The 15,450-nt window shown below is 40.9% G+C and overlaps 1 protein-coding gene across 1 annotated transcript in view; it reads right to left on the reverse strand.

Moving 5' to 3' along the window:
* Positions 1–3,352: 3,352 nt before the first annotated feature.
* Positions 3,353–15,450, reverse strand: part of LOC106082460 (chondroitin sulfate proteoglycan 4) — a 67,213-nt gene continuing 55,115 nt past the window's right edge. The window contains exons 10-12 of the mRNA XM_059365164.1: positions 10,774–11,437; positions 9,800–10,709; positions 3,353–5,634 (exon numbers count right to left, since the gene is read on the reverse strand). Coding sequence (XP_059221147.1) covers positions 3,930–5,634; positions 9,800–10,709; positions 10,774–11,437 — 3,279 coding nt within the window. The 3' untranslated portion in view covers positions 3,353–3,929. The remainder of the gene's footprint in view (positions 5,635–9,799; positions 10,710–10,773; positions 11,438–15,450) is intronic.

Below are 15,450 nucleotides of genomic sequence, written 5' to 3' on the forward strand. Positions count from 1 at the left end.
TGTCTGGAAGATTAAAATATCCCACCGTTTTAAATTTCAGCGAAATCGGGTAATAAATAAAGCTTTTATCGGCTGCACACCCTTTATCGGCAGATCGGTCTATATGGCAGCTATATCTAAATATAGTCCGATCTGAACCATATTTGGGTCAGATGTCGGAAGGTTTCAAATAACCCACTGTTTCAAATATCAGCGATATCGAATAAAAAATAAAACTTTTATGGGCTTTAGACCCTTTATCGGCAGAAAGGTCTATATGGCGGCTATATCGAAATATTGTCCGATCTACACCATACTTAGGTAAGATGTCTGGAGGATTAAAATATTACACCGTTTTAAATTTCAGCGAAATCGGGTAATAAATAAAGCGTTTATCGGCTTCAGACCCTTTATCGGCAGATCGGTCTATATGACAGCTATATCTAAATATAATCCGATCTTAACCATATTTGGATCAGATGTAGGGAGGCCTAAAACTACTCACTGTTTAAAATTTCAGCGATATCGGATAAAAAATAAAACTTTTATGGGCTTTAGACCCTTTATCGGCAGATAGGTCAATATGGCAGCTATATCTAAATATTGTCCGATCTACTCCATACTTAGGTAAGATGTCTGGAGGATTAAAATATTACACCGTTTTAAATTTCAGTGAAATCGGGTAATAAATAAAACGTTTATCGGCTTCAGACCCTTTATCGGCAGATCGGTCTATATGACAGCTATATCTAAATATAATCCCATCTTAACCATATTTGGATCAGATGTAGGGCGGCCTAAAACTACTCACTGTTTTAAATTTCAGCGATATCGGATAAAAAATAAAACTTTTATGGGCTTCAGACCCTTTATCGGCAGATAGGTGTATATGGCGGCTATATCTAAATATTGTCCGATCTACTCCATACTTAGGTAAGATGTCTGAAGGATTAAAATATCCCACCGTTTTAAATTTCAGCGAAATCGGATAATAAATAAAGCTTTTATCGGCTGCACACCCTTTATCGGCAGATCGGTCTATATGGCAGCTATATCTAAGTATAATCCGATCTTAACCATATTTGGATCAGATGTAGGGAGGCCTAAAACTACTCACTGTTTTAAATTTCAGCGATATCGAATAAAAAATAAAATTTTTATGGGCTTCAGACCCTTTATCGGCAGATAGGTGTATATGGCGGCTATATCTAAATATTGTCCGATCTACTCCATACTTAGGTAAGATGTCTGAAGGATTAAAATATCCCACCGTTTTAAATTTCAGCGAAATCGGGTAATAAATAAAGCTTTTATCGGCTTCAGACCCTTTATCGACAGATCGGTCTATATGGCAGCTATATCTAAATATAATCCCATCTTAACCATATTTGGATCAGATGTAGGGCGGCCTAAAACTACTCACTGTTTAAAATTTCAGCGATATCGGATAAAAAAAACCTTAATGGGCTTCCAACCCTTTATCGGCAGATAGGTCAATATGGCAGCTATATCTAAATATTGTCCGATCTACTCCATACTTAGGTAAGATGTCTGGAGGATTAAAATATCCCACCGTTTTAAATTTCAGCGAAATCGGGTAATAAATAAAGCGTTTATCGGCTTCAGACCCTTTATCGGCAGATAGGTCTATATGGCGGCTATATCTAAATATTGTCCGATCTACTCCATACTTAGGTAAGATGTCTGAAGGATTAAAATATTACACCTTTTTAAATTTCAGCGAAATCGGGTAATAAATAAAGCTTTTATCGGCTGCAAATCCTTTATCGGCAGATCGGTCTATATGGCAGCTATATCTAAGTATAATCCGATCTTAACCATATTTGGATCAGATGTAGGGAGGCCTAAAACTACTCACTGTTTTAAATTTCAGCGATATCGGCTAAAAAAATAAAACTTTTATGGGCTTTAGACCCTTTATCGGCAGATAGGTCTATATGGCAACTATATCTAAATGTTGTCCGATCTACTCCATACTTAGCTAAGATGTCTGAAGGATTAAAATATCACACCGTTTTAAATTTCAGCGAAATCGGATAATAAATAAAGCTTTTATCGGCTGCACACCCTTTATCGGCAGATCGGTCTATATGGCAACTATATCTAAATATAATCCCATCTTTACCATATTTGGATCAGATGTAGGGCGGCCTAAAACTACTCACTGTTTTAAATTTCAGCGATATCGGATAAAAAATAAAACTTTTATGGGCTCTAGACCCTTTATCGGCAGATAGGTCTATATGGCAGCTATATCTAAATGTTGTCCGATCTACTCCATACTTAGGTAAGATGTCTGGAGGATTAAAATATCACACCGTTTTAAATTTCAGCGAAATCGGGTAATAAATAAAGCTTTTATCGGCTGCACACCCTTTATCGGCAGATCGGTCTATATGGCAACTATATCTAAATATAATCCGATCTTTACCATATTTGGATCAGATGTAGGGCGGCCTAAAACTACTCACTGTTTTAAATTTCAGCGATATCGGATAAAAAATAAAACTTTTATGGGCTTTAGACCCTTTATCGGCAGATAGGTCAATATGGCAGCTATATCTAAATATTGTCCGATCTACTCCATACTTAGGTAAGATGTCTGGAGGATTAAAATATTACACCGTTTTAAATTTCAGTGAAATCGGGTAATAAATAAAACGTTTATCGGCTTCAGACCCTTTATCGGCAGATCGGTCTATATGACAGCTATATCTAAATATAGTCCGATCTGAACCATATTTCGGTCATATGTTGGGAGGCCTAAAATAACCCACTGTTTTAAATTTCAGCCAAAATTGAGTACTAATTATGGGCTTCAGACCTTTTATCGGCAGATCGGTCTATAAGGCAGCTATATCGAAATATAGACCGATCTAATCCATATTTGGGTCAGATGTCGGGAGGTTTAAAATAACCCACTGTTTCAAATATCAGTGAAATCGGGTAATAAATAAAGCTATTAGGGTCTTCAGACCCTTTATCGGGAGATCAGTCTATATGACAGCTATATCTAAATATAGTGCAATCAGAACCATTCACTGTTTAAAATTTCAGCAAAATCGGATGAAAAATAAAGCATTTATGGGCATTAGACCCTTTATCGCAAAATCGGTCCATATAGCAGCTATATCCAAATATGGTCCGATTTGGTCAGTTCAAGAACTTAACCAGAGTGCATCAAAAAGACGTATCTATGCCAAGTTTCAGCTCAATATCTCAATTTTTAAAGCCTGTAGAGTGATTACAACAGACGGACGGACAGACGGATAGACGGACAAAAACACGGACATCATTAAATCGTCTTAGAATTTTACCACAACCGAAAATATATATATTTTGTAGGGTCGGAAATTGATATTTCGATTTGTTGCAAACGGAATGACTAACTGGATATACCCCCTATCCTACGGTGGTGGGTATAAAAATGGCCACAAAATTCTAACGACAAATAAATGACAATCTTAGAACTAAGTCAGTACATATATTAAAAACGATGATGGCAACGACAAGAAATGGCTACGGAGTTAAAATTCGTATGGTGGCAAAACAAAATTCGGCGGTACTTTTTTCTCAACTTAAACTACTGCTGCAAGTACATACATGGATAAGAGAGACAACAATAAGAGTGAGTTTGCACAATTACCACTACAGAGTTAATCTATGGCTAAACATAAAACGTTTCGATTTCGCCTCATTACTTAAGTATACAAGTCGTCTCTTATGGCTAAGAACAATTTGGCTTAAATGGTATGGTTCCATACCGTCAAGGTATGGAACTAATAGTAAAATTTTTTATATCTAAAAAAAACTTATGGCAAGAGTGTAATAAATTAATGGTTTAAGTTATAAAGGCACTTTTAAAGCACTTGTGTTCTGTTTGTGTGTGTGTTAATAGCTACCCTCCCTTGTGTGGGTCCCCCTGGATTTTATACCCAATACTGATTACGCCTTAGCAAAGGATTGCTAGGTGGCGCTGAAGGCGGTGAGTTCGAGTTGGGTTGCCCACTACTCTGTGGCACACTTGAATAGCCTCCAAAATCATTGGCCATATCGCAAGAAGAACTCCACGTATCATTCTCCAGCTGATAGGGATTGTAGCGCTGTGGCAACATCATTTGCTGGGGATCACATTGATCATCTGTTTCATCCTCATCGGGATCGTAGTCGGGGAAATCGTGTTTGTACGATTCCACTGGTATGATTTTGCAATGGGGTATGTTGCTAAAACCGGGTAGTGGTGTGGAATTGCCTGTCACCGGCATGGAGTCGGCCTCAGAGTTTGCATAGTGATGATGATGATGATTGAGATGATGTTGCGGACTCACCGAGGTTAGGTCAGGAGGACAAGGCAATGCGGGAGGCTGATCTTTGGATATGTTGGCCTTGTGGCGTTTCAAATGGCGGAATTTCAATATCAGCATTATAATCAAGACCAGCATTAGTAAGATTATGACCGCACATATAATGGCCACATAATTCAAAGAGAAGCCAGGTGAGGCTCTGGTAATGGTGGTGGTTTCATCCACTGCCGCTCTATAGATAATATGCACTGTGGCCTGTGCCGGTTGTACTGTTTTGATGTGCAGCTGATAATCAAAGCTATCCATGTCGAGGGCGGTATTATCAGCCGACTCATGGGGTATAAAGTAGACCACTCCACTTCTCAACTCCTTGAACGAAAACGAAGTGGTGGTTCTTTCATTTTGTGCATCATTGGATAAACCAGAGCTGCGTATAATTTTCCTTATCTGCCCGGTGGAAGGTGTGCGTGTTATCAAGAACTTGGGATTGAATTTGTTCAGCTTCAACGATAAGGGATTATCGGGCACCAGCAGGGACATAAGTCTTACCTTCTCTCCCGCCGGCACTCCCTTCATGGCCAGATCGGTAATCTTTATAACTGGCTCCACTTGCACCAAAACATCCACAGTGGTTGCATAGTTGGTGCCTGGCACATAGGCACTCACCTGAAAGGTATCATTGGAGCGATTTAAATCAGTCTGCATGTAATTAATTTGCCCCATTTCCAGCAGATAGTGATTGAACCTCAAAGTCGGTTGATGCTTCAGCACAATTATGCCAAACAAAGGCGAATTGGTGATGTTATAGGACAACCTCTGCGGCTGCACATTGGTTTTAATGCCAATATTCTCCAATTTCATTACCGCCGTGGTGGCCCCTTGTTGTACCTCCACAGGATATTGAGAGGCCGATGGCACCATGGATATGGGTGCTATTTTGATGGTAAACACTTCGTAGGCTGGATTGAATTTGCCATCGGAGACGGTAAAACAAAAAGTCGTCGATTGTGGTGTTCCAAAGTGCACATAAACTATGCGATCGTTATTTATATCGGCCTGGGTAAATTGATTCGAATAGGCCAGCAGCTCTTCAGCCACCCCATCTTTGGAGATTTTCTTAAGCACTCCCAAAGTGGGACCACTCATGATGTCATAGATGATTTCCTCTGGAGGTGTATCCTTATCTTCGGTCACCAGTATATTGCGGGTAATGGTTCGATTCTCCCCCTCCACCACAGTCATTTGCGGTTGATGGGTTATCAGTTTGAAAGGTTGGTCGTTGATGGGATTTATGGAAACCGGTATGGTGAGATTGCAGAGGAAAATGTGGCTGTAAGTTGGAAAAAGTCACAGGTAAAATTAATATTTTGGAAATATAAAAATTCTAATTTTTAATAATACCCTCCATCATACGATAAAGGGTACGGTAAGTCGTCATTCCTTTTGTGATGCCTCTAAATATTGCTGTAGGACAGTTTAAAGTATGTATATAAGCATTATCGTGCTGAAGTGTGGCATTCAGGGGCGTACTGAGAAGGCTCACGGATGTTGGGCACTATGTAGACGGGCCGTAGGCTCGAAATGGGGCCTGCATCCGAGGATAGTCCACTGGCTCTACAGGAGGGTGATTAGACCCATATTTACGTACGCTTTAGTAGTTTGGTGGACTGGTATGGAGAAAAAGTGTAACATACGGACCATACAACAGGTTCAGAGAACATGTTGTCTTGGCATAGGCGGAGCGATGAGGAACACGCCCACTAGGGCACTGGAGACTATTCTAGATATTCGACCCATTGACATACAGATTAAGTCTGAGGCTATCAGACTTAAGGCGATGGGAGAATGGATTGAGGATGGGAGCAGCTCATACTATCGCGGTATAATCGAGGCGACGATAGGAAACCTAGGAGGAAGGGAAGAGGTTTCCAATCGGATACCTCAGATGAACCTTGAAGTCGCGTGCGAGGCACTGCGGCCATCGTCACAGTCTTGGATTGACAGGAAGATCATGTTACACTGATGGATCAAAGCTAGAGGACAGAGTGGGCCTGGGGGTCTACATTGAGAACCCAGTTACTGAGATCTGTTTTAGACTGCCTGACCATAATGCGGTCTTGCAGGTGGAGACCCGGGCGATCGCGGAATTCGTGAAGTGGTGTGGTGCTAACGCGAGGACATCGAGTGTGAACATCTTTACTGACAGCAAAATTGCCATAAGTGCAATAACAACCAGAATGGTTAGGTCACGAACAGTCTTGCAGTGTAAGAAGGAGATTAACGCCTTCTCTGGATGCCGGTCCGTAACGGAGTAAGGGGGAATGAAAGGGCAGACGATTTGGCGGTGAAGGCCAGAGGAATGCCGGCAATAAACTTGGTTAACCCGAAGCCTTTCGGGTAAACGCAGTCTGAGTTAATTGCATGGGCGACGAATGCGCTGTGGAACAGCGAAACGGTCCATAGGACAGCGAAAATCCTATCCAGATCGTGAGAAGACGAGGCTATTACTGAAAGGATGTGAGAAGGAGGAGCTATTGGTATCATAATGGGAGACATAGGACTACGAGCTCACTTATGTAAAATCGGTGAGGAGGACGTCAAGTATGAACATCTTTACCGACAGTAAAATTGCCATAAGGGCAATAACAACCAGGATGGTTAGGTCGCGAACAGTCTTGCAGTGTAAGAAGGAGATTAACGCCTTCTCTGGGTGCCGGGCCATAAGGGCCATTAACCCGAAGCCTTTCGGGTCGACGCAGTCCGAGTTGAGGGAGTGGGCGACATATTCGCTGTGGAACAGCGAAACGGTCTATAGGATCCAGATCGTGAGAAGACGAGGCTATTACTGAAAGGAAGTAAGAATGAGGTCAGTATAGCTATTGGTATCATAACGGGAGACATAGGACTACGAGCTCACTTATGTAAAATCGGTGAGGCAAGTGATAGCATGTGTAGGGCATGAGGGGAAGATGATGAGAAGTTGAAGCATTCCTTTGTCATTACCCGGCTTTTGCGTCTAACAGACACCGGCACTAAGGGAGGGGGGACACAATATCAGACATGATCCAACTTAGGGGAGTGGTATGGAAAACAATTAAGGCTTTTGTAAGCAGCACGGAATTCTTTTTCGAAGTTCCTTTTTTTTTGCTATTTAGAGCGCACAACAAGCCGATTACTGGCTTAGGGCCGGGACATGGGCCGGATTAATATCTGACCCTCTTTTCAACCTAACCTAACCTATGCTGTTTCAGCTATACCAAGTTGTGAACCGATTGGGGGCATACTTGGTTTGGTTGTTGAAGACTAAAGCGGAGTTCATTTCGTAAAATGTCAGCCAAATCGGATAAGAATTACTCCCTCTAGAGGCTCAAGAAGTCAAGATCTGAGATCGGATTGTATGGGAGCTATATCAGATTATGAACCGATTTAGACCATACTTGGTGCAGTTTTTAGAAGTTAGAGCTTCATGCAAAATTTCAGCCAAATCGGATAATATTTGCGCCCTCTATCGGATAAAAAAGTCAAGATCCGAAATCGGTTTATATTGAAACTATATCAGGTTGTGAACTGATTTCGGTGCCATACTTGGCGCAGTTGTTGGTGGTCAAACCAAAACTCGTCATGTTAAGTTTCAGCCAAATTGGGTGATAATTACGCCCTTTATCGGCTCCAGAAGTCAAGATACGAAATCGGCTTATATCAGGTTATGAACCGATTTCAGCCATACTTGGAATAGTTGTTGATGGTCAAACCCAAACATTTCATGCAAAATTTCAACCAAATTGGATAGTAATTGCGCCCTCTATCGGCTCAAGAAGTCAAGATCCGAAATCGGTTTATTTGGAAGCTATATCAGGTTATGAACCGATTTGTACCAACCATACCTGGCACAGTTGTTGATGATCAAACTAAAACATGTCATGCAAAATTTCAGCCAAATCGGTTAAGATTTGCTCCCTCTAGAGGCTCAAGAAGTCAAGATCGGAGATCGGTTTATATGGGAGCTATATCAGATTATGAACCGGTTTGGATCATACTTGGCATAGTTGTTAGAAGTTAAAACAAAAACATTTCATGCCAAATCGGATAATAATTGCGCCCTCAAATTTCAGACAACCAGTCAAGATCGGAGATCGGTATATATGGGAGCTATAGGGTTGCCCAAAAGTAGTTGCGGATTTTTCATATAGTCGGCGTTGACAAATTTTTTCACAGCTTGTGACTCTGTAATTGCATTCTTTCGTCTGTCAGTTATCAGCTGTTACTTTTAGCTTGCTTTAGAAAAAAAGTGTAAAAAAAGTATATTTGATTATAGTTCATTCTAAGCTTTATTAAAAATGCATTTACTTCCTTTTAAAAAATCCGCAATTACTTTTTGGGTAACCCAATATATCAGATTATGAACCGGTTTGGATCATACTTGGCATAGTTGTTAGAAGTTAAAACAAAAACATTTCATGCCAAATCAGATAATAATTCCGCCCTCAAGTTTCAGACAACTCGGATAAGAATTGCGCCCTCTAGAAGCTCAAAAAGTCAAGAGCCAAGATCGGTTTACATGGCAGATATATCAAAACATGGACGGATTTGGCCCATTTATATTGCAAACCGAACTAGACTAATGAGAAGTATTTGTGCAAAATTTCAAGCGCCCAGCTTTACTCCTACGAAAGTTAGCGTGCTTTCTACAGACTAACGGACGGACATGCCTAGATCGACTCTGTGTAAGATTTGTTGTTGTTGCGCATATGCAAGCCAACATCGTCGTACGCCACGTATCATCTTTGTTTACTATGCCTACGGGGTCAAGAGATATTCTTATCAGATTACGCGAAGTATTGGGTTGCCCAAAAAATAACTGCGGATTTTTCATACAGTCGGCGTTGACAAATTTTTTCACAGCTTGTGACTCTGTAATTGCATTCTTTCTTCTGTCAGTTATCAGCTGTTACTTTTAGCTTGCTTTAGAAAAAAAGTGTAAAAAAAGTATATTTGATTAAAGTTCATTCTAAGTTCTATTAAAAATGCATTTACTTTCTTTTAAAAAATCCGCAATTACTTTTTGGGCAACCCAATATTTGGGCGTAATCTTGGATTCTTAACTATCATGGAGACTTGACAGTCATGTCAAGATCCAGGATCGGTTTATATGACAGCTATATAAAAACCTGGACCGATCGGCCCATTTACAATCCCAACCGACTTAAACTGATAATTTCAAGGACATAGCTTTACCACATCTAAAGTTAGCATTCTTTCGACATACAGACAGACGGACGGCTATTTTGATTTAAAATGTAATCGCGATCAAGAATTTAAATACTTTATGGGGCCTAAGATCAATATTTCGATGTGTTGATGAAGTAAGTTGATGGTATACTCCTATGGTGGAGGATATGAAAATTCAGATAAATTGTAGAGTTCCCTTGAAGAGCTCAGGAAGTCAAATAGGAAGTGAGGAAGTCAAATAAAGAAAACCGAAACTAAATACTCACCCTTGCTCCAAATAAGCCGACATCAATATCGTATCCTCCAGCGTATCACTATGATCATGTATATAATACACCTTCTTGGTAAAGAAATCACTGGGATGGAATTTTTGCATGGGTCGGAATTCATGACCCAATCCAATTGTACCATGACTGGGCTTTTTTAAAGCTTCTATATACAGCTCAGGATTGTTGATACCAGCTCTGGTCTTAAGATATTCCAACATTTTGGAGAAATCCAAATTGATGGGCACAGAACCACCTTCTTCCACATTAAGCTTGGAGACGGGTAAAAATCTCAAAAGTCCTCCAGAGGAAACAGAAATTTCAATGTTAAATCTTTGATCCCTCAATTTATCGCTACGCTGGGCAATGACATCAAAATAAAAGGAGTCATTAATGCGAAATTCTATAATCACTGCGGTATGCTCATAGAAGATACGACCATTATCCACATCATCTTGGGTAAATTCGGTTACTTCTCGGGCTTGGCCGCCACCAGTTTCCAGATATTCATTAACAATACGGCCCAAATTGGGAGGAACTGTTATGTTGTAGCGAATTTCTCGCTCCTCATCGGAACACTTGAAATACAAATGATCTCTAAGTATCTGTTTCTTCGTGAGGGGGAAGACATGAAGATTTTCATTGCGTTCTTCAATAATCTCTGTGGGCTTAATGGCAATATTTAGCACTTGCTCGCTGGTATTGAATAGGCCATCGGTTACCATGAAGGACATGTCGTTATGACGCGATTTGGGATCATGTATGAAGAGGACTTGCTCATTGTTGATATCATTCTGGGTGAAGCTATCGATTTTCATATCCAAATCCGTTCTAAAAGCCAAATAGCCGCCATTGATGTGATTGACCAGGAAGGTAAGATTCTCAGCAGGGGTATCATAATCACGAGCCACTACAAGAAAAAACATGGCAATAAAACTTTAATTGCTTTCCATTAAAAAAAAGGATTCACTTACTTAAATCAGTGTAGCGTATAACATAACGTCCTCCATTCCACACCTGCAATCCTGTGTTGGTCACCACCACCGGCTGCTCATCATTCACTGGTACTATTGAGAACTCCAATTCGAATGGCACACTTTCCTTATTCCGGGCTGTGGCTATCATGGTCATGCTGTCGGTGGAATTTTCACTGCCATTGTGTATGTATTGTATGGCTCCCAGATCCAATTGTTTTTGGGTAAATCTCTTCACCTTGGAATTGGAGGCCATTATATAGCCCCCACTGGGACTGGTGGTGATGATATACTCCAAAATTTTGCCACGATAATATTCCGAGAATGGTTGTATATCGGCCGAGGTAAGTTGCACCGTCTTTCCCTCCACCACCGATATGGTGTTGGTGTGCATGTACAGCTTCTCGGGTATAATGATAATGCGCAGCATTAGGTTCTTCAGCCATGTTATGCCATTGGTGACATCGAATACAAAATAATCACTAGACTGATTGACACCGGCCTGAATGTAGAACATTTTCTCTGTATTAATGGCTGATTGATCGAAAACTTTGCAATTGTACTCATCATCGAAGGACATAGACTGCATTTCTAGATATCCATGTAAAGGTGAAGCAGTAACAAGGAATGTTATATCACCGGGGGATATATTAGGGTGGACAACCTGCAATAAGAGAGGAAAAAGAGAGGGTGATGTGCAAGGTATACAATACTAATGTCTGTAGTATTAAAGTCATTTTGCTGCCAATGGATAATTTGTTGTTGTATATTTTGGGTAAGAATTGTTTCTAGTAGATTCTCAAGTAAAATCAAGAGATCTGCCTGTAAACGAGTGATATCTGGTTACATAGGGTGATTTTTAGCTATTATCTTTTTGGCAACACTGGTTTAAACAGCTCACGCATGTTTCGTGTCCGGTTTCACTGTCAAACATGTTTAGTTTGGTCTATAATTTAATTTAAAAAGTCACAGTATGGTGCGATTTATGGGCTGGTGGCATCATTGGACCGTACTTCTTCAAAGATGATGCGAATCGTAACGTAACTGTGAATGGTGAGCGCTCTCGTGGGATGATATCTTTTTATTATTATCTTTTTGGCAACACGGGTTTAAACAGCTCATGCATGTTTCGTGTCCAGTTTCACTGTCAAACATCTTCAGTTTGGTCAATAATTTAATTAAAAAGGTCACAGTTTGGTACGGTTTATGGGGTGGTGGCGTCATTGGACTGTACTTCTTCAAAGATGATGCGAATCGTATCGTAACTGTGAATGGTGAGCGCTCTCGTGAGATGATATCCAACTTTTTTCGTCCAAAATGCAAGATGGTGCCACACAGCACGCGTAACAATGGAGTTATTGAGAGGGGAGTTCGGTGAACATTTTATTTAACGTTCGGAACCGGTCAAATGGCCGTCTAGATCGTGCGATTTAACGCCTTTAGGCTATTTTTGTGGAGCTATGTTAAAGCTCATGTCTATGCCCCTTCAATTGACGCATAGGAAGACCATTGAAACATTTATTGGTGAGATACCGGCCGAAATGTTGGAAAGAGTATGCCAAAATTGGACTAAGCGGATGGACTATTTGAGGCACAGTCAGGGTCAACATTTGCCTATAATATCTTCAAAAATTAAATTATATGGACCGTACTATATTTTTAAAAAAACTTTCCTATAGCTCCCTTTGGAATACACTCTGTCGGATCATACGTAGTATAGATGTTGGGGACTATAGCAAAAGTCTTCGTGCAAAATTTTAGCCAATTTGGACAAGAAATGCGACCTCTAAAAGCTCAAGAAGTAAAATAAGGATATCGGTTTATGTTGGAGCTATATCAGGTTGTGCACATCTTTTGGAAAGCATGAGAGAATTGATCGCCCAAAATTTCAGCCTAATCGGACAAGACTTGCTACCTATAGAGGCTCAAAAAATAACTTCGGAGATTGGATGGTATGGGAGGTGTAACTGGTTATGCACCTATTCGGAATATACTTGGCAGGGATATTGGAAGTTGAAACAAAAACCTTTATGTCACATTGCAACCACATCGGATAACAATTCCGTCCTATAGAGGCTCAAAAAGTATAATCGGGAGATAGATTTATGAGGGAGCCATATCTAAACATCAACCGATGGTTGTAGCGATCCAAGAGACAAAGTTACGTAAGGATCGCTTAAGCAGTGAAGGTGGGGGAATGGCCTTCGTGATACACCATTCCGTGCAGTGTAGACCATTGCGCCTGGCGCTAGTGACGCCTAAATGGAATGCATGGGGATAGCAGTCAAGTCCGGTACTGCCGAGATATAGATACCGTAGGTTGATTATTGTGTCTGCATCCTGCCATGCTAAAACTTCTCTACTAAGTGGTGCAGCTATGCGGCACACCTTTCGTAGTTGGCATAACAAAGGAGGCCCCTTATCATCTTCGACATGGTTCCTGAAGTCTGCCGTACATTTGACGTCAAGTCGACCTGAGGCGATTGTGACAATCGTTCTCCCTGTCGTGAAATTTATCAGTGCTGCGCCCACTATTGTAATGTCTAGCGAATTTGAACAAGTTCCCATAATCCTGGGCGGGGTATTGTCGTTAATGTTGCATAACGGGCACTCATCTATCTGTTCGGTCAGTGACACGCATCCCTGGTTATCCATTTGGTTTGAGTGCCAGTGTTAATGGCGAGCGTTAAAGTCTCCTATGACTATGCAGTTGTTGTTGTTTCCCACTTTGTATGTGGAGGTAACGATTCTCGTCCAGCTCCATAAGTGAGTTGGTGCATAGGACCGATTTTCGCAGGAACGTTATGGCTATTGGTTATTTAAAGGCACCACCAATTCGCCTTGTCTTATCGTGTATTATGGACACTTAGTATTTAAGTAAGAGCCAATCTCTTGCTGAGACTCTATTCAATGTTGTTGATTGTCCGCGACTGCAGTTGAAGCTACCCATACGAAGAATTCCACTATCCGCAACCTGTGGTAGCTCTCTATGCAGTTCTCGCTAATGAGTAATGCTCAAATATACGGACACAGATTTATGGAATTTGTAAGTTGAACAGTTAGATCTCGGTGACAGCTATGATCTGTGGCTCAAAGTAGTCATACTGTGAACTCTGGTCAGGTCGGATTTTAAACTCAACGGCCCGCCATTTCTCATACTTATCCTGTACCAGCTGGACAGGGCCCGCTCCGCTGCGCCTCTATTCACTCTCTTATTTTATCTAAGCCCTATACTGGCACGGTCTGGAAAAAAGTCATGTTTGGGGGTGCTGGTACGGCCTTTCAAATATTTTGCCCCAATGTGGATATCATATTGGTGTTCCACTACCAAATTTCTTTCATTTGAGCTTTATATTGTTCTGGTCAGTAGATATGTCCGGTACGGTGGTGTTTTTTGGGGTGAGGTTCATACTCTACTCCCAAAATCCACATTTGAGCTAAATATTGCTATAGTCGGTATATTTGTGTGGTTTTAGGGGGAGTTTATGTGGTAAGACGTCCCAGAAAAACTTGGCCATAAAACACATATCAGACTTAGCGTCGGGGGGAGCGACCCAAATCCCAAAAGACAATTTATTTGAGTCCCTTAACATCGAGATCTACATGTCCGACTGAACGGGAGGACAACAGGGCGCGGCCCAGTGAGTTGAATCGTTATATCAACATTAGATTCGAACTCAACTGTCATAGACCTTTCGTTTAATTCCAATACTATCTCAATCGAACTAAATGTCTTATTGAAGCGTATTAGGTGGGTGGGCCGGCCCCAGACTCTGTCCCATATGTGTTTATCAGATTCGTAGTCAACTCTCAAAGACCTTTAATTTTATACTCATTTGTGGCGTTGTTATAAGATATGAGTAGACATCTTATAGCAGATATGTACTCAACTTCCAAAACACCTTTCATTTCATACCCATACTGTCCCAATCGGTAAATATGTCCTGAGGGGTTTTTGTGTGGTAGGGGGCTCCTCAGACACCAATGAATACATTTTTATATCAACTTTTTACTTCACTTTTAAATACCTTTCATTTGATGTCCATATTGTCCCAATCGGTATATATGTCCTGCTGGGGGGTTTTGCGGGGTGGGGAGGCCCCTCAGACACCAGATTTGTACTTTAGATTTAAATACCTTTCGTTTGATACCCATATTGTCCCAATCGGTATATATGTACTGCTGAGGGTTTTTGGGGGGGTGGGGAGGCCCCTCAGACACCAGATTTGTACTCTACTTTTAAATACCTTTTATTTGATACCCATATTGTCCCAATCGGTATATACATGCTTTTGGGGGTTTTGGGGGTGGGGAAGTCCCTCAGACACCAAGGAATAAATTTTTATTTCAGATTTGTACTCTACTTTTAAATACCTTTCATTTGGTACCCATATTGCCCAAAGCAATAAAAGTGTCCTGTTGGGTGGTGTTTTTGGGGGTGGGGGACCCTCGACACTAAAGGTTACATTTTTAAACCAAGTTCGCCATCTACTTTTAAAAACCTTTTATTTGACACCCAAATAGTCCAAGTCGGTGAATATGTCCTTTCGGGTGGGTTTTGAGATAGGGCGTCCCCCCAGGTTAGTTGACCCCAAAATTTTATACCAATTTCAAGTTTTTGGGGACCATGATGGTGGCATACCAAAATATCGCTTAAATCGGTGCATGCATCTCCGA

The sequence above is a fragment of the Stomoxys calcitrans genome, chromosome 3, assembly GCF_963082655.1.
Source record: "Stomoxys calcitrans chromosome 3, idStoCalc2.1, whole genome shotgun sequence".
Lineage (NCBI taxonomy): Eukaryota > Metazoa > Arthropoda > Insecta > Diptera > Muscidae > Stomoxys > Stomoxys calcitrans.